Raw genomic sequence first — 20,396 nt, 5'->3', positions numbered from 1 at the left:
TCAGGATTCTACAAATAAGAGAGAATCCATGCCCAAGATCAGAAACAGTGACTTATTTTTATGGGAAGAAGTGACTTATTTTTCTGGAAAGGTACTGTTTTGTTACTCTTCACAAAGATACAATGACAGGCAGGATGACAAGGGAGGTAAAGGATCTGCAGCCCTATTGTGTAGGGAATATCTGAAGGAATATTTAGCCTGAAGAAGAGGAGGGAGTCTGGGAGGGATGGCAGCTGTAACACAGTGGAAGGGATACGCATGAGAAATCAGAAAGCCAGGCTCGGCTGTTCTTGAGCTGTGGGAATTGGGGTAAATCGTGACATCACTTTGAGCCAGGTTCTTCACCTGGCATTAACAATAACTGCCTTGCTGACTTCACTGGCTTGTCTTTTATGAGGTTATTTGTGTGAAAATATGTTGAGAAATAGGGCATTATATATAATCTGATATGTTACTTGTAGATTATCTAAAGGACTTTGGCAGAAAAGGTGTCAGCTGATTATTTTTTTGCCCGAGAGAGCAAAACTGAGACTGCTGGTTAGGGTAAGTGCCACCAGAGAGGCAAGTGAACTTAATGGACAAGCAGAACGCTAGAGCTTTAGAAAATGGTCATTGGCTGCCATGTAAGGTATTAAAGACAAGACAACAGGCCCAAAATGGAGTCGCCTATGCCAGTCACAGGTCATCAAAATGAGACTTAACTCCAGTACAGCTTCGACTTTCTTAGAAATGAAATCTTAAACCAGTCAATCAGAAATTGCCTTATCAGCACTAGTTAGGTGATCTGCCTGACAGACCGCTGCCATCCCCTGAAGGAAAGTAACCTTACAATAACCAACCTGCTGTTTTGCCCAGAATGACTTCCTTGTTCCTGCTTCCTTCTGCCTATAAAAAAAATCTTTCATTATGTACAGCTCCTCGGAGCTCCTTTCTATCTGCTACATGGGATGCTGCCTGATTCGTGAATTGGTAACTAAAGTCAGTAAGACCATTAAAATTTACTCAACTGAATTTTGTTCTTTAATGAAGGTAATGAGCTCCCCAATAATAGAAGTATTCGAGCAGAGGTTAAATTATCTTTAGTCAAGGATAAGTCAAGTCCAGGAGGCTCCTACTTTTGGTGGGAAGTTGAATGAAGAAACCATCATGATCTTGAGGGCATCTAAGACTTTGGGACCCACCACCAACAGGCGGCATGATCTGAAATACCATGCTGGTGTGGTGATAAAGTTAAATGAGATTTTATCTGCACATTCTTTCACTCTGCCCTTCCGAGTGGACTGCCATGCACATGTGTGATGTCTGGGAGGCACAGAGCAGAGTGAGGCTAGCTGGGAGTTTGGGGATTGAAAGTCTGGCCTCATCATCACCAAGCTGATGTTCTCAATTGATTGAGCACCCTCTGTGTGCCAGCCCCAGTTCTAGTTGCTGGAGATACCAAGTGAATTCATAGCCCTAACCTCGAAGAGTGTTGTGTTCACAACCAATCCAGGATAAGTATATATACAGGTGTTCTAGAGAGAGACTTGACAAGGAGGCTCTTTGGGCAATGAAACTTAAAGAGGAGAATAAGGCTGTTTTAGAAACCTGCGAAGGGTGACCTGCTTCATCATTGTCTCTATCTGATTTAAAAAAATCAAAACCCTGGAGAAAAAGCAGAGAAAGCCCAGGCAATGTGCAAGCAAAAATTATACATACCCCAACCAACAATGCAGAATTTAAGGATGTATTTTCGGATGTAGGTATTAAACACTTTGACAAGAGCCAGGTACATATGGAATGCTTCCAGGCCCATCCATGTGAATGAGACCAAGAGAAAATAATGCAGAAATACAGCCACTGAGATGCAGAGGCCTCTTATGTCATACAAAGCAATCCACGAGTCCAAGAGGAACACCAGGTTCAGCAGGAGCAGAGCTGCACACAGCTGGATGAGGATTTTGGAAGGGTAATCCCTCCGAATCTTCCTAAAAGGAAAGGACAAGAAAAGAATTAGCATCACAACCTACTAACGTTTATGTGAGTATATCTGAGTTCTAAGCAATTTATTTTTATTCTTTGGTAAATATCAATATGTATAAATTTCCTCTCTTTGAGCGTGTCTGTGTGTGTGTGCACATTAAAACCAACAATAACAACAAAGGAAAAATCTAAAGAGAATCACCTGTGATAACCATATGGAAAATTCGTGTTTATATTTCTATGGAACCTTTTACACGCTGACTGCTAACCCATCCTTTCAAATAGTTTGCAGTGAAAGCTACTGAGCACCTACCCCCATTTCTCCCAAACTACTTCTAGAAGCATTGCTGCTGCTTCTCATATAATAGGCTCCTATATTCAGATCTTCAAAACATAGCCAGATTCTCTTGTTATCTTATGTTAGTAGTTAAAATGAGATCATGGAAAGAAGAGTTCAAACTATAGCTAAATGAGACAGGCATAGGAAAGTACAGCGAACTGCTGACATGTACATGTTTATGTGTGTGAAATTAGATCTGGTGAAATCATTCTGAGTAATGGCTGGCCTTATAGTAATTTAGTCTCATTAATCATATTTCCAGAGGTCTACTAGAAGATCTGTAGTCACAGCTGGATCCTAAGGGCATTAAAAGTAAATTTGTGCATTTCCTGATCAGTGTCCAAAATCTAAATCCCAGAACTTACATGTTAATGCAGTAAAAGTACCTTTATTTCCTTCTTTTCCAACAGAATTTATTGGAATTACCCCCCAAAATGACCAAAGAGACCCTCTGGTAAGCCAAGAAGGAGATGCTGTTATTTGGAATGTCAGTCTGGCTTTGACCTACAAAGCTACATTCACTGAGTATTGATATTTTTCAGTGAGGCTTGATACCCTTTACTTTTATTCATCCCCACATCTGTTAATGTATTTAATCTTTTGTGTTTGCTCGGTATAATTTAGAAACTTAATATAGTAAACATAGCTCTTATGCTGTACATGGAGCTATGGTCTATTTCACATTGTAAGCTCTTCGATTTCAGGGTCTGCATCCATCTTTCATTTCTTACTTAATGTCGACTAGGTACCAGGCATCATTTTAGGGTACAAAGATGGTTAAGACACAACCCCTGCCTTCAGTGAGTGCACACTCATGGAAGGAAGGGAGTATATAAACCAAAAAGTCCCTTGAAGTTTTACATATAGTTGGCCCCACTAGATGGGTGGACAGGATAAGCTAGGTCAAGGAACATGCTCACTTAATACATTTTGGCAATGGAGGTGAGCACTATGTCATATAATCCAAGTTTCCAGTTGTGGATACTCACTCAAAGGCTATGTAGGTTACAAGAGTAACTGACAGAAAAATTGATGAAAGCCCACAACCAATATATGTGATAAATGTCAGAGCCATTATCTGAGCAGGTGGCAAGGATGTTCGAGACAGGTCCTGGAAAATAAAATATTGCTTTCAAGACCAAATATTTTAAAATAAATAACAGAGTCATAATTTACACTTATTGAGTGTTCTAAGTGCCCATCCATAGTTCATTCAACAAACCTACAAGGTAGGCACAATTATTATCATCATGTAAAGATAATAAAACTGGGGCCCAGAGAGGTTAAGTAATTTGTCTAGGGTCACAAAGCTACTAAGAGGAGGAGCCAGGATCCAAATTCAGGTCTGGCTTACTCCAAATTGCATGTACTTGATCCCTGCATTACAATGCACTGGAAAAGCACTGGGCTAGAAGCGCAAAGACTTGAATTTGGCTTCTGGCTCCTATATTTCTTAGTTCTATGACTGTGGACAATTACCTAATAAATGAGTCTTAATTCTGACTTCATTAGAGTGACAATAACAACACCCCATTCTACCCATCTTGCATGATTGTTGGGGACATTAAATACGATAATTTATGTCAAAGTGTTTTATAAAAACTTTAAAGTGCACTGCAAACTGAACAATTTTTATTACCCATTTTAATCTGCATTCCCTAGTCCTCCTACAGCTACTTAAAAGAGAAAAACTTAAATGTGAAAATAGAATGAGGAAAAATACTTCCATGTTGAAGTATTTTCCTTTAAGTACATTTGCTTATTAGAAATTTCATTGGTCTATAACTTTGCCACAATATCATGAAATCTGCAGATTTATCAAAGTCATCCATCAGATTAGACCTCATGGTATGATTCCTAGCTACCCCTGAGACCCAGAATCTAAGGCCACGTAGAGTAGGGCTATTACCAGTAGGACACCGAAGCTTGTAAGGTGACTGCAGGTACAGGTGGTTTCATTCAGCCTCCTGTCTTTGACAGAGCAGCCGTCAGATGACCAGCCTCCTCTGCCACCTGTTGGCATTGGGAAGAGTGTCTGTTCCATCAGCAAGGCCACTGAACCAAAGACTGCTCCTTGCTTCCCCTCCTCTACCCACTTAAACTTTGAAAAAGGTATGACTGGAACCTACCGTTTATGCCCAGGTCCCAAAATACACATCTCACTGTTAAGTCATCCTGCAGTAGAAAGATAAATTATAAGTAATTAATTTACTGAACTGAAAAAATTGAAAAGCAATTAGGAAAAAAACGGTATTTTTTATTTCAGAATCTCATTCTTGATTTTAGGAGAGTTCTTATTTTATATTGGTCTCTAGAAGCAAGTCTCATGTAAGTCAGCACTTCTTAAAACTCAACAATTGTGCATGCATAGAAATCACCTTGAAGCCTTGTTAAAAGGCACATTCTGATTCCCTGGATCTAGGGTGGGGCCTGAGAGTCTGCATTTCTAGCAAGCTCCCAGGTGATGCTGACGCTGCAGGTCTACAGACCACACTTTGAGTAGAGAGGTCACAGATGATGCTTAGTGTGATCTGAACTGAAAAGCTTTCTCTTTGGAGGTGAGAATCAGACCTGCAGCCACTGATCTGAATGCACTGAAATTTGGCATTTTGGCTTTTTTTTTGAAATTTTGAAATTTGGCTTGCTTTTTACACTGCTCCTTCTTGGAAAGTAGGAGGTCAGTTATCAGGCATGCCAAAACCCAACAGAGTGACTATGTGATTCGAGTCTTACACACTGCCCTAACCAAGTCTAATGCTCTGCTGGATCTACTTTTTCAGGCCACGTCTTACAGGCATAGTTTGCGTGAGGTGCTTCTGGTCAATGGACAGACCACACAGGCCCCACCCACCTGGCTTGGGCTGATGTGCTTTAATGTGACTGTCACGTTTCTTGTCAAGTTCTTAACGGTCAGGTTCGCAACACTTGAGGATATAACATAGCTGATCAGAGAGAGGTTCTCCAAGGCAGGGTCCTAGAACACCAAAGAGTCAACAAGATGACAAGGGAAAATGAAATGTTATCAGAGAATTTTAGAGCTAGAAGAGACCCTAAGGACTATTTAGTCCACGTTGCTTATTTTACTAGCTAGGTCTGAAATTCAGGGGCAGGGAGTAAAGTGACTTTCCCAAGGGCCATAATTAGAAGTAGAGCTTGTTCCACTATACAATGCTCTAAATACTGAGTTAAATTTCATAGACTGACACAATGAAATCCTCATGAATCTGAAAGGGAACATAACATTCAGCCATTTAAGCTGTGTGTTCTTGAGCAAGTTACTTAACCTCTCTGTGCCTCCACGGCATCATCTATAAAATGGAGATAATGGTTTAGTAGTTCCTTCCTCACAGAGTTGTTGAGAGGATTAGAGTTAACATTTCTAAGTGCTTATGCTAGTGCGTGACAATTGATAAATGCAATGGAAGTGTTGGTTATCGTTATTTACCATCCCCAGCATCATCAGGTCCTGTTTAAAAATAAACTGCAGCTTTTCAGCAGTTCATTTGACTTACAGTAGGCTTAAGAATAAGTGAGAATTAAAAGAAACAAGACTCCCCCAATTCCCCCAAAAACCCTAAACCAAAAGCAATTAGATGCAGTTTTACCTGAAACAGGGCAGGTGTTTCAAAAAAGTTGAACTGAACTCTGGAAGCTAGCTCCACATCATTAGCTGGCAAATTACTCATGAGTGATGAAGGCAGAGTAATAACGCCAATACTATTGCCAGGAGCCTGAGTTTCCAGAGAAACCTGAAAATCAAACAAAAGATCATAAAAATGTCTGGGGCAAGTATAATGAAGAGACAGAAGACACAACAACTAATTAAGATGGAGGATCCTGTAAGGGCATTACTTATGGTGTCTCTATGTCACATTGGTTCTTATTTCTCTGATTGCTATGAAATTAGAGGATGTGTAATAAGGAGATGAGGCCTCAGAGCAGGAAAGAAAACATTTTAAGGATAAATGATACACAGAAACACTCAGAAACAGCAGGATATTATATGTCAATTACAGCTCAATGAAACTGGGGGAAAAAAGAAGAAAGTTCAAGACAACTGCAGCAGACACACCAACCTGGTGACCTGCTAGGGCAAAGTCATCATAGAACCACATGCACTAAACTTGCAAAGGGAAGACTATAAAAATTAAGTTAAAAGGCAAGACTTGGTTTTACTTGGGTGTTTCCAGCCCCCAATCCCTCTAATACATGGGTAGAAAACCCTAGAAGCAGGATTGATATTCAGCACCACTATTCACACCAGTGTAGTCATGACATTTGTTAAAATACTGAAATGGACTGATAAGTAGCTGGTGTCCTTGCTCTCTCCCAACTGCCTAGAACCTGCTGGGCACCTCTCCCACTTTGCCCCCGCCCACCACTAAACTTCCACAATCCAGCTGCTAAAGGGTTAATACTGAGCACAACAAGGACCTCTGAGATCCTGCTCCGGCCAAGACTAAAGTCCTTTTTTGATTCTGTGGTGCCTCCATTGTTCTAGATGTTAAATATTTTGAATATTACCCCTAAGTATAAGCAGTCATTGCCTCAATCATGAAGCACATGAGGACAATAATCATATACAGAAAAAGGATTTTTCCATAATAAATTAGGATGTACCTGAAGATTTGCAGGGTCTTGGGCAGCAAAGGTAGTTGTGTTGAAATTACTGGCATTCACTCTAATCACGGCCAGAGCCAAAGAAGGGGAGGTCAGACTTATACTCTTGGTTGAAAAATTCAGCTGTAAGCCAATGTCATCCACTACTTTTAGCAATCTGTAGAGAGAAGTGGCGCTTCAAATTCAGCACTCCTACTTTGTCTTTCCCAGTATAAGCAGAATAGAGTAGCAACTTAACAAGTCATTATGAACCTCACACATAGGAGAAAAACACTTGGCTATAGAGGCATCATTTATTATTAGAGGGTCCCCTTTCACGACCACATTAGTTTGCTAAGTCATACCTTTGGGCCAGAGGGGCCAGCAAGGTGGGCGGGGAATGAAGGAGTTTGCTGACTTGGTTTATCATTTGTCCTGCGAGGTTAGGCTCCAAGCTGCCTAAGGACAGAGCCTTCTCCATCCGGAACACTTGGTTCTCAAGATCAGAAACACTGATGCTGCTGGTGTGAACAATTTCTATAACAGAGAGCCAAATCACTTTATGAACATATAATAGAAAAATCACTAATAAAGAAACAGACACTTTGTCCTGTGACCTGGCAAACCCACTCCTACGTATTTGCCCCAGGGAAATGAAAACATGTCTTAAGAGGACATGTTCATAAATGTTTATAGCAGCCTCTTTCATAATAGTCCCAAACTGGAAACAACCCAAATGTCCATCACCTGGAGAATGATTAAACAAACTATGGTCCATCCATACAAGGGGCTATTTATTATTCAGTAATAGAAAGGAATGAACTATATTGATAGATGCAACAACATGGATGGGTCTCCAATAGCCCAATGTATTATGCTAAGTGAAAGAAGCCACACTCAGAAGGCTACATACTATATGATTCTCTTCATATGGCATTTTAGAAAAATTGAAAGCACAGGGAAACAAAACAGATCAGTGGTGGCCAGGGATTAGGGCCAGTAGGTAGGAGCTGACCACAAAGGGACATGAGGGAACTTTGGGGATAGTGCAAATATTATTTATCGTGATGGCGGTTACATGACTGTGGGTGTTTATCCAACCTCATAGAATTATAAAAATTTCATTCATCCATAGAACTGGATGAATTTTACTGTACATAAATTATACTTCAAGAAACCTAACTAAAAAATGTAAAAGCACATCAGTGTATTTAGTGTGTATTTGCCATAAGCATAAATATACATGTACTTAATTTATATCATGCATACAGAATTTTATGTGGATAACTAGAAGCTCTTTTGTGAAAAGAGAATAGTATGAAATTAACAGCTGGACTACTGGCTGTAAGCCTAATTTTTAATAGTGTTTTTAACTGGGAAACAATGATGTAAACCTAACAACAAAGAAGTCTCTTAATTCTGCCACCTAACACCCTGTTTCTTATTTTGCACTCCCTTCTAATCTTTAGCCACGTCTTACAACATACTATTATAAACATGGTGTGCAAACTATTGTATTTATTGTTGTGTTATTTTCACTTCACTCAAGACCTGAAAAGAGCCCCAAGTTGCTGTCTGAAACTGAAGTCCTGGGCATAGAAGCACAGATGCGGGAATCTACCTTCCTGGCCTCTCTGTGTAGCCTGTCAGGTTGATTTTCAGGGTCAAAGAGGATAGCTTTAAAAAGTTGGGCACTTTAAGCCTAGGTGAACAAACTTCAATTTTACTTTATTCTTCATCAGCCATTGAACCTTCTCTTGACTAAAGCTCCAATGATTTTATTATTTGGCCTAAAATGTTCATATTTATTTTAAAAAAATATTTAACAGAAAGCAGTACAAATTTGAAGAAATCTCAATTCATTTGGCAGTGGCTCCAGATCTCCTGGGGATGCTCTCACCAGGGCAGAAAAGGTGGGACCACAACCTAAGCTCCAATCTCATGTCACCAAGAACTTGGCTTTGCCTCCCTCCCTCCAAATTCTAGAGGAAGGATTGCTTCTTACACACTAGATTGAAACTTCAGAGAGTATCGAGTTGTCTCTGCTGCTTTCCCTCATCCTTTTATCTTGTTACCCCTAAGCCTACCTGGTGTCCAGGGAGCCTGGTGCAGTCTCCATGACATTCTCACGTACACAAACCTCTGTTCCAAACCCAGTGCAATTAGTGTGATTATTATGAGGAGCTAAATGGCTTATTCCAGATCACACCACCTAGGTCTTCTGAATGTTCCTCCTCATGGCTACCTTGGCTCAGCCCCAGCGCTATCACTCTATGACTGATTTTCCAGAATATCAATTTTTTTTCTTTTGTCTTCTGTCTAAATGGAGTTACTGTGTTTAAGAGTTCAAAAATTTTCTCTTCAGAATGTTGAAAACAGTGACCCGACAACCTTTTGTAGGAGAAAGAAATCTATAAAAGAACTCATCTGGATAAAATGGGATCTGTGTTTGCCTCAGAGCTATTTCTCCACTCTCCTGGTTAAAACAAACTCAGCCATGTCTATGTTCTATGAACGCCTGAAAGAAAGCTCTCAAAATCAAGCAAACATTATAAAATGGCTTAATGTGGTCTCATTACAGACGTCTTGATTGGGCAGGCTGGCAGCTGTATTTCCGGTGGCCAGAATAACAACAAACGTGGGTGCAGTGTGGCTCCTCATATTTACCTGTCTTATCAGGAGCTGTGCTGGTCGTGATGACATTCACAGGGGGAGACGTGGTGGGAAAGGGAAGTGAGGATTTCGCAGGTGGCAGGGTGCGGGAAAGATCAGTTGGGAGCGTAGGGGGAGAGAGAGTTCTAGATTGTGGGGGCATATCAATGGCAGGGCTAGAAGCTATGGGAGCTGAAGGCTGGGGTGAAAGAAGCCGAATCACCCCTGTTGGAGAGTGAGGGCTGTGGGTTACAGGTGGATGAGCTAGAGGCTCAGCAAAAGAGAAGGCACTGGAGATCTGGGGCACAATGGTGGCCTGAGGAGCAGCTGGGATGGAACTGCTGGAAGAAGAAAATGGTGGGCCATGTGGATGACCAGCAAGACACACAACGGGATCCTGTAGGTCACTAGAGGAAAGAATCAGAGAGATGCATGTGAGACACGAATGAGCTACAGAAGCTAACCTCTTCTGGCAACCATCTGACACCACCAAGGTGACATGGCTCCATCAGGGACCTGCCACTGCCTGCCCTCTGTGCACCTGCCACTGGCCTCCTGCCCCTGCTCACTGCCATGACCTCCTCCCTGGGAGAGGAATTCACCAGGAGGGATGCTGTTTTATGAATTCTCAGCTCTGCTTCACTTGTTCACTGCTGCTCCCAGGCTCTATACCTTACCACTTATCACTCAGTTGAGATGATCTTGTGACATTTCCAGGTGCTTCTTGGGGAGGCAGCTGTTAGATGACATGTGCCCCAACTGATGGTGTCCATATACTAGGAGCCTGTCTTTTCTGGGTTTTTTTTAGATTTTACAAAGTTTATTCTCAAAATAAGTGGAGTCACATACCCAGACTGTTTCAAACATACTTAAAATTTTTCTAAAAACTGAACCAAATATCAAAATATCATTTTCCTTTACTATTCAAATCCACATTGACAAAACTAGCTCATCATTTTCAGAACAAGTGATCTGACTTAGAAGCTAAAGCATATGTTTCAAAACTACATCTGCCCATAATAGACTCACTACTCTCATGTCAACTTAGCATTAACATCTGGTTCAAAGAGGTATGGCGTAAATTGAAAAGCAGCTCTAAATTTACCGATAACAATAAAATGTTCTTCAAATTTTTCTTATAGCTTTCATGACCAAAGTATAGAAGTCTATCAATTGCAATCACAATCTTCTGCATATTGATTGACATTAGAAGAAATGTGTAAAAATCATTATTATTGATCTGTAGAATAGAATTTTTAATTTCAGCAAATTCTCATACTGGTCTTGGTAGATCACAGATAAGCTTTTTTTCCCACGAAACTTCCAAATGAGCTCATTCACATGCATTTGGGGATATTGGCTGGGACAGGTAAGTCATACTGTCATTTTTTTTTTCTGTGACATTGAATTTTGTTTCAAGAAAATCTTGAATGGGAGTTAGCAATAGATACATTTTTCTGAAACTGATGAGCACAGGAATTTGTGTGAATCAATTTGATCCTGCTATAGCCTGCCATAGTACTAACTAGCTCAGAGTAAGTGACCAAGAAATGTTTGCTGAATGAAAAAAATGAATCAAGCTGGGGCCAAAGGGGGTGGTCCCTAGGTCCCCAGCCTGTACATCAGCTATACCCTCAATGTTGCTTTGGCCCAGTGGTTCTCAACCTTGGCTGTGCTTGAGAATTATCCAGAGGACTTTTTTAAAAAATAGATTTCTGTGGCCTTCTCCTTAGGGTGTGACTCAGTTGGTCTTGGGGTGGGGGTGAGGTTCCCAGCCCCATGTATCTTCATAGCATGGAAGCTTGAGAAGAACTCATCCACTGTCTGGCACAAGAGCCACCAGTTTCAGGGTGGGGGAAGGAGCAACCAGAGGCAACAAATGACTCCCCAGGGGAGCCTCTGATGGATCCACTTTTAGATGTTGAATTAGAACACCAATGAGAATGTGTTCTTGGAGCTTCTCTTGGGTTAGAGGAGGGAGGATATCAGGCTGAGGGACCTAAGGAAAGTCATATCCATAAAAAGAAATGCCAGCTGAATCCAGTCTGGGACAGGCACTCGATTGAAGGCCTCTCCCCACAGCCTGAGGTCCAGGAATCAGTGTGGACAAAGAGGTGCCAGACAGAAAGATGATGCGCTGAGAAGCCTTGGCTGGGGCTCCAGCCCTCACTACTCCTCTGGGCAATCCACCTAACTTCTCTGCGACTCTGTTCCCTCAATTTTATAATGTGGCAACCTGTCTGACCAAGTCGTGGCAAAGGTGCTTTACAAAGTGTAAATTAAATTCCCTTTGTATTATCTGGGGGCCTGCAGCAGCCAGATCCCCTGGCATGGGGCTCCCATTCACTGGGCTCATCATGAAGAGGTTGCCCTATATTGCTCTTGTCACTTTTGCTAATCCGAGCTCTCCATCCACTGGGTGAGGTACACAGGGAGTGGCAGAGCGGTGGTGGGCAACACCAGCTATATATACATTAGAAACCTTAGAGCACTGCAGCACCAGTGCCAGGGCTCCCACCCCAAACCAACTGAGCAAGAATCTCTGGGGTGGGTACAGGCATCCGTATTCACTTCAATGTGCTTCTTTGCTGAGGTGTAGCCTATATACAGTAAAGTGTACTTACATTTAGAGCTGGAAGGATTATAAATATTGTAACTGTAGTATGTATACACCTCTATCATCACCACCCAGATCAAAATACAGAGTGTTTTGAGCACTCCAGAAGCCATCAGTTTTAAAAGGGCCCCAGGTGTTTCTAATGTACAGCCAATCTTAAGAACTGATGTATCAGAAAGACACCAGGCCATCATCTAATTCTAACCTAACGGTTCACAAGTTTGCTTGCACCTCAGGATCACCCCACCCAGGAATTTTTAAAAATCCGGAAACCTAGGCTGCACCGCAGACCAGTGACATCACTATCTCTGAGGGTGGGAGGCAGGTATCACTATTTTTAAAACCCCTCAGATAATTCCAACGTGCAGCCAGGTCTGAGAACCACTGCCCTATGGTCTAGACGCCCGCCGCTACTCATAGTGGGGTCCATGGACCAGTAGCATCCGCTTCACCTGCGAGCTTGTTAGAAATGCAGAATCTCAGGTCCTGCCCAGACCTGCTGGATCAGAATTTTAACAAGATCCTCAGTGAGTGACATGCATGTGCACAGTAACCTTCAAGAAGCGCTGATGTGATCCCTTCCTCATTTTACAGAGGAATCTGAGACTTTGCAACGTGAAGAAGCACCTGCTCTCACAGCTGGATACACAGCTAATTTATGATAGCGCTTCAGCCAGACACGAGTTCACATTCTGCCTCCTTTTCTGCGTCCTGCTGCTTCTTCCTAGCAGCTCTCGGAATGGGCAGTCATCAGAGGAAAGTGGGGCTGCCTCAAAAGAACCATGGTCTCCAGACCCGATCCTGACACTTCCAGGACTTCCATCTCCAAGTGGGGCTCAACCCTCCAGCTTAATGGGAGTATCTTAAGCTTAAAACTCAAATATTCTTTACTTTTCATTACAGAAAACATTGCAAATCCTTAACTAAAGTTCTTTAGCTATTCCTAGGGGCCGAATTTTTTCATATATCCCAGATATATGGCCTACACAGGGCGGACAGGCTGCACTTAGCCTTCTGCTCCTGGATGAGAAGCTTCACACTGAAAAATGTATGTCCTTCATTTTCCCCAAATACAATTTTTATCTGATTGTAGAAAAGTACAAAAGATGCTGCCAAGAAAAAAACAAGTAAACAAGAAAATCATCCATAATGCCAGTGGGCAGGCCAATCACTGGGAACTCCCGTGAGCATTTTCATTCATTCACTTCCTGGTTTTTTCCAGGTACATTTTTATATACTTGTTATCACATCATCCATGACCTCTGCTATTTTGAAGCACCCATCTCCCAGCTTCTCTCCACTGAGGCAGAGTTTAAGGCAGTGATTTACAACTTCGGTTGCACATGAGAACCACCTGGAGAGTTTTCAAAACTCTTAATGCCTAGGCAATGACCCAGACTAACTGAACCAGAATCACTGAGGGTGGAGACTGGAAATCAGGATTTTCAAAAAATTTTTAATATGAACTAATTTTAGGCTTACAGAAACATTGCAAAAATAACACAGAGAGTTCCATACACCCCTCACCCAGCTTCCCCCAATGTTAACATCTAACATCTGGAATTTAACCCAAATAGCTATCAAAATTTAGCATATGACAAAGGTGGCATCTCAGATCACTGAGGAAAAGGTGGACTTTTGAATAACTGGTGCCTCGACCACTGTGAAGACATTTGGAAAAAGATTCAATTAGATCCATACCTCCTACCACATAAGAATAAACTCCAAGTGGATCTAATATTAAAAGAAAAAAAGAAAAAAGAAAAGAAAAAGAAACCATACAACTACTAGAAAAGCACAAGGGTGAATTCCTCTATAACCAGGTAGGTGTAGGGAAAGTCTTTCTTTAATAAAGCCTCCAAATCCACAAGCAATAAAAGATTAGTAAATTTAACTACATTAAAAATTTTTAATTTGCATGACAAAAACAAAAACAAAGTCAAAAGTTAACTGACAAACTAGGGGGAAATATCTGCAACATATACCATAGATAAAGGGCTAATATCCACAATATATAAAGAATACTTAAAAATTGATCAAACATCTAGTGGGAAAAAGACATGAACGCACAATTCACAAAAAAGATACAAAAATGACCCCAAATGTACGAAAAAAAAATTCAAACAGTCTTAAGAGAAGTAGAAATCAAAATAACACTAAGATACCATTTCTCATCTAAAATTTTAAAATATGATGACACAGTCAGCTGGTGAGGCTGTGGGGAGTCAGAATATTTTTAGTGCTCACCAGGTGATTCTAATCTGCAGCCAAGATTGCAAATCACTGGTTTAACGCAATGGAAACTTCAAAGAGCAGAAAACCGCATTTTCCCTAAAACTGAAAGCCCTTCTTCGCTATCAAAATTCTACAATTCCTTAGCCAGCAATAGTGATTAAATGCTGTGGTTATTATTATTATTATTTTTAGGAGAAGGGTCACCATGTTTGCTACATACCACTGCAGTTTTTCTAACTGTTCCGGGGAGGAAGGGCAGGGCATCCAGACAGGACAGCAGCACTGTTCTGGAGACAAAAATAAAAGAAAGAAGAAAATGCATGGGCAAGAATGAGAGAAGGAAGAAGCTGAGATCCATCAAGTATTACAGTTCTTACCCTGACAGCACTTTAAAGAGCATTAGTCTAAAACAGTCGATAAAATACATTGGATGCTATTATATTGACAATTATATATAAATAGTAGGTGCTCAAAATATTTCTTGAGTGAATAATTTGGGGGAAGATATGCATGCAATATCAATTACTCTTCAGTGACTCCTAAGAGGAATTCAGAAGTAAATATATCCCAGCAGCAATCTATCAAGCACTCCAAATAGAATTCTCCCTCTCCACAGGGTTTGTTTTATCATGTTTTCAAATACAATATATCGAAACTTTATTGAGAAAGTAGGAAAAATCACCTTTTAGAGCTCCCTAAAAACTGCCCAAGGACAAAAGAGTCAAAACAGAAAGCTGTAACATATGTAAATTTATTCATTATTCTTTCAATTTTAAAAAGAACACATCAAAGTCGTGTGAAAATGAACAAAGCAATAAAGACAGAGACAACTTACCCATCGGTCTAATGTTTACTGTTTGCAAAGCAACCATCACAGCACATATGTTCATTGTCTTATTCAGTTTTACTGTGAACGTACAATTTAATGTGCTATAAAGAGAAATATATAGAACCAGAGTGTTACTAAACTGGAAACCTACCTTCATATTTGTCACTGCTTTTCAAACTTAGAGTGAAGAAAGGGGACACTAACACTGTCAACTTGCGAGGTCACCCAGGAAATAAGTTTGCAAACACCCACCTACCACAGGCTGAACTTTACCCCAGAGACTTTCTACAAGGAGGCATTTATAGATGTGTTTACATTCACAGAGCTTGCAAACAAGAGACCCTCTGACCACGCACAGATGCTGATTCGTTTTGCCTGCCCACACAAGGAACACGCAGTGGTGACACGTGGTTGTAGAGACAAGCATCCGGACATCTAAAGCTTTACCCCCAGCTGGCTACTTGCCTGGTATCTGGAGGCATTTGGGTTTCCATCTTGAGAGCCCTTTCACATACCAGAGGTCACTATCAAGGTCTCTTAAATCCAAAATGTCTCTGGCAATCTAGATCATCAAATAACTAGGAATTTAAGACATTCTCTGTTTCTTTTTTTTCTTTAGTCTTGGTTTAGGTGAAAAAAATATTAGTGTTGCAAATAATGAAAAGTGCTAAGAGACGTGAACTAAATACATATAGTGGGTAGGGATCCGATCTACAATTTCATGGAAGACTTGCCATTGTTTGCACCAATGAATCGTTCGATGAGTAGAAATGATTATTTTCTAGACCTTTTACCCACACGGAATTTTCAAGATTTGGGTAGTGAGTTCACTGACCTAAAAGCTGTTGGCCTATGCAGCCAGGACAGCCAATGGACGTAATTTCAAATGATCATCTCTGCAACCTCAAATAATTGTCAGCCGATTGCTGATTCGCCCGTCCATGTACTTTTTAATTTCTTCTTTTCTCTTTCTTTCCCTTCCTTCTCTCTCCTTCTTCTCCCAAGCTCTATCTTATGTTCTTTCTTCTCTGTATGGCTTTCAACTGGACTGGACCCTTGGGAGCTATTTCCTGGTCCCACTGGTGGCCCGTGGGGCTAAGGACACCAATGATCCTTAGCTTCATAGAACCAGAGGCAAATGGCCCAACACCACCCAACCCTCTGCTTCATAAAGAAATGAGAAGGTGGATGTGACTATGATATGTGTCTGGAAGAATAAAAAATTACATATCCAAAATGTCATTAATGTGTATTTATTTTAGAGGAATGCCTTTGAATTTGCTCCCTAATACTCCTCAATACTTTATTTCTCATGAGTAGAGAAAGAATGTTATTTATAAAAGTATTAAAATGACTGACCTTTGGGCTTCTGCTGTAGCACACACTATAAAATAAGTCTGAAACAAAATAAAAATATGTATGTTAGTTTGACAGTTGGAAATGTCAGACAAGATGGCCCAGGACTAATCAGAGAATTACAGAATCTTAGAACCACAAGAACCCCTAGGAATCATCCAGTTCACATTCCTACCAGATTACTGACATATGATTGAAGCTATTCAGGCCATACAAGCTCTACTTGGATACTACCAGTGTCAGGGAACTCTCTACCACACAAGGGAGCTCATTCTCCTGGAACTCTGGTTTTAAGAAACTTAGTTTTACATGAAGGACAATCTACTCCCTTGTAATGTCCATCTGTTGAGCCTAGTTCTGGTTTTTGGACTAAGAGAACTAGCCCATTCATTCTTTTACATGACAGGTTTGGGGTAATTTGAATACATGTCTCCTCAGGAATACAGAACTCCATGCTCTCCCCACCCCAAATAATAATAATGATGAACAAGTACAGGATGTACTATGATTACCTCACTTAGGGTTTGCAGGGTTTTGTTGAGTTCTGATCGTCTGTAAATAAAATGAGAAATTGACATGAAGGAGATCATCAGTGATATTAAATTCAAAACAAGTTAGATTTTTAGCAATAAAATTCATCATATGGTATTTATTGCTTGCAGTGTTCACTTTGAAGAAACACTGGGTATAATAAGAGACTCCTACGTGGGAAAAATAAATTATTGACATGACACAGGAAACTAACCTGATAGAAGCTGTTATCAGTTTTAGCCAACAGCAAGATATTAAATTATGGTTGACAATCTTATTACTCATTAGGCTACTGCAACCCCCAGGCAGCTTCTTCTGGCAAAGGACCTAGAGGAAGGGCTGGCTGGAGGTGAAATTTCTGAGACGGGCCAGCCACTCACCCAGGGGGGCCCTGTACCTCCGATTTCTTCCTCATTCCCTCTCCAACTGACCCCGCATGCTCTCGAGCACTCTCCAGCCCAGCCTTCTCCTCCTCACAACTCCTCTTTAGGAATTTCCCTCATTGCTCCCCTCCAGTCCCACTCAACATCACTTCATTTCTTCAATGTGGCCAAGCTTCACATGAAGTTAGGACAAAAGAAATCTAGTTAAAGAATTCACTTCAAGGCAGCGATTCTCAACCTGGGGTGACTCTGCCCACCAGGGAGCATCTGGAGACGTAACTGATTGTCACGGTTGGAGGCAGGATGCTACCTGCATCTAGTGGGTAAAGACCAGGGATCTGTTACACATCCTACAATGCTCTCAACACAGCCCCACATAACAAAGAACTATCGGGGCCCCAAATGTCAATAGTGCTGAGGCTGAGAAACCCTGTTCCAAGGACTGGGCAATAGATCTTGGCTCCAGAGAAGATCTGGAGAGAAGAGAAGGATCGTGGCAACAGTAGTCAGCTAGCTTTTCAAGCTGGCAGGAGCTGTGCCTATATAACTGCTCAGAGGCCACCTTCTTTCTGAGAGTTTCTCTGGCTCCTCAAGCCATGTCCAACCACTCTGCCTATTCTATATTCAGACACTTAGAGCATCCTTTGGTAGCCTGTACATGTCACCTTCATTGTAGGGATCATCCCGTATTGTTATCGTGTTACCTGTATCTTCCCCACCGGACTCTAGACCCCTGATTCTCAAAATGGGCCTCATGCTGGAACCACCTGGGGAGTCTTCAAAAATACCAATGCCTGCAACTCAGCCCCCAAATGCTGATTTAATTGTCATGGAGTGTGCCTGGCATCAGGAGTTTTAAAAGCTCCCCAGCTGATTTTAATATGCACCTTGGGTAAACCACTGCTGTAGGCTGTTTTCCATCTCAAGAGAGTTGGGTTGATCCTCGTTTGTAGCCCCAAGGCCCAGCACATATTAGATGTTAACAAATGCTTGGTAGTTTTGAATGAACTCATCTATATTTCAAGTCTAGTAATTAAAATGAATTACAAGTATGCTAAGTTGTGTTCTATATATAAATTTGTGACTTTAAAAACATATTTCCTATCACTCTTATCATCCAACTGAAATTTAAAATCCTTCCAGGACATTGATAACTTCTGCTTTTTGTTTCACATGTATACTTTGAATAGTTAGAAAAAGCTAGCTATTTCATCAGAAGGTCAAAAAACAGGCATAAAGGACATGAACAATGTCCTGCTCTTCCCAGTTCTCACTTGTTTTAACTTTTTGCCACCACAAACTCAGGAGAGCCCTACAGATATCTGATGGAATCATGTTCCTCTCGGCCTAGGCTTGGCTAAATCATCAGAAGTAGGGAGGTCAAAATGCTAATTAAAAGGATAACTCTTAAGAAGAGATGTTTTATTTTGAACTAGGAAAGGTTCGTTTTCCTCAGTGTCCTCACAGATACTCCCAAGAGCTTTTGGATTTGATTCCAAAGTTTACAAAAATCTCATTTAAGAGATAGTAGCAAAGTTGGGAGTAGATGAATTTCATCTCTGATGCTGCTTCCCTGCATGAAGGCGAAGACATTTTCCCTACTGGTGACAGTCAAGGTAAGACTGTCTCCTGGCGTAGACTACCCTGCCGGCCAACATTTTGACCTACTGTCTAACTAGGAGCACTTAGCTGTAATGCATTTGTCATTATCTGTGCTTGTCCTTGTAAGCTGAGGTCTACTTGACAAAGACTTCTCTCTGACTTTTGAATAACTGATGCCTCATGAAGGCATGAGCAAATGCTGTAGGTGGAGTCCTACCATGAACTCTCCTTTCAACCTTGCTGGCTACCAAATCATATTAAAACTCAAATTCAAATGGAACTCTCGAAACCGTGGATAATCATTAGTCAAATCCATTTCACCTGCCTTCCCTCATCAAAGTCGTTTCAATTGTTGCTAAAAAAAAAGACTTGCGTGTCCCCCAAGCAGCACGTAGCCTAACCAGTAAGATGTTTTACTGAGCTGTTTTCCAGGAACTTGGAGTCAGCTGTGTCTACTTCAAGGTGAGCTGGTTAAGACTGAAAAGGACCACAACGGGGCATGTGCGAGTGTCTGCTCCGTGACTTTTGGCATCAGAGGGCGGAAAACTCCACCCTCAGATTGTGCCAAGTGCCTCCTTTTTTGAACCTGCAGAGACCTGTAGCTTAGTTACACCTGTGAAGAATGACGATTACTCACCTTTTTCCAATCATCTTTCCCCACGATCCCCATACCTAAGACCACCCTGCTACTTTATTCTTTATCCTATAAATACCCCGAGTCCCTTGCCTTTGGGGAGGTGGATCTGAGACTTGTTCTCCTCCCGTGGCTGCCTGGGGAATAAACCCTTTCCTTGCTACAAACCTTGGCTTCTCAGCATTCTGGCTTGTTGCACATCAGGCAAAACTAACCTGATCTGGTAACACTCTTCCATAATTTCATAGCATCCAGGAGAAGAACCTCACGGGAAAATTAGTTGCTGACAGGTGACTACAGTTACTGTGCAAAGAACTCTAGAACCAATTCTTTATAAACTCTGGGTCTGTCTCTTTCCTATTCTTGGTTTTCAAAAGGAAAGATAGCTCAACAAGTATCTTCCCACAGTTGAGGTCTTAAGTTTTAAATCAAACAACAGATTACTCACTTCAATTCACTTAGAGACAGGATTCCAGTTAAGGTGACATTAGCCATAATTTCACTCTGTTAGAAGCACAAAATCATTAAAAATACAACAACTATTTTGTTTTATAACACTTTCTAGCAAGAAGCTGTTCTTCAGTTTTGTTGGCCGCCAAAAGGACTCCACCCCAAAGACTGTGACTCTTAACTGCATGGAATATTGTCTAGCAAAT

The 20,396-nt window shown here is 41.1% G+C and overlaps 1 protein-coding gene across 1 annotated transcript in view; it reads right to left on the bottom strand.

Annotated features, from left to right (window-relative positions):
* The window catches only part of ADGRG2 (adhesion G protein-coupled receptor G2), an 80,120-nt gene that overhangs the window by 11,148 nt on the left and 48,576 nt on the right, over positions 1-20,396 (bottom strand). The window contains exons 10-23 of the mRNA XM_064483356.1: positions 20,189-20,244; positions 17,103-17,142; positions 16,594-16,631; positions 15,241-15,335; positions 14,626-14,692; positions 9,569-9,960; positions 7,267-7,438; positions 6,923-7,079; positions 5,908-6,051; positions 5,154-5,276; positions 4,432-4,477; positions 4,212-4,315; positions 3,292-3,413; positions 1,699-1,967 (exon numbers count right to left, since the gene is read on the bottom strand). Of these exons, the coding sequence (XP_064339426.1) occupies positions 1,699-1,967; positions 3,292-3,413; positions 4,212-4,315; positions 4,432-4,477; positions 5,154-5,276; positions 5,908-6,051; positions 6,923-7,079; positions 7,267-7,438; positions 9,569-9,960; positions 14,626-14,692; positions 15,241-15,335; positions 16,594-16,631; positions 17,103-17,142; positions 20,189-20,244 (1,825 nt within the window). The remainder of the gene's footprint in view (positions 1-1,698; positions 1,968-3,291; positions 3,414-4,211; positions 4,316-4,431; positions 4,478-5,153; positions 5,277-5,907; positions 6,052-6,922; positions 7,080-7,266; positions 7,439-9,568; positions 9,961-14,625; positions 14,693-15,240; positions 15,336-16,593; positions 16,632-17,102; positions 17,143-20,188; positions 20,245-20,396) is intronic.

This window comes from Camelus dromedarius, chromosome X, assembly GCF_036321535.1.
Source record: "Camelus dromedarius isolate mCamDro1 chromosome X, mCamDro1.pat, whole genome shotgun sequence".
NCBI classification, from domain to species: domain Eukaryota; kingdom Metazoa; phylum Chordata; class Mammalia; order Artiodactyla; family Camelidae; genus Camelus; species Camelus dromedarius.
Note: the sequence above shows the minus strand (reverse complement) of the source record. Positions and strands in the feature narration are given on the sequence as shown.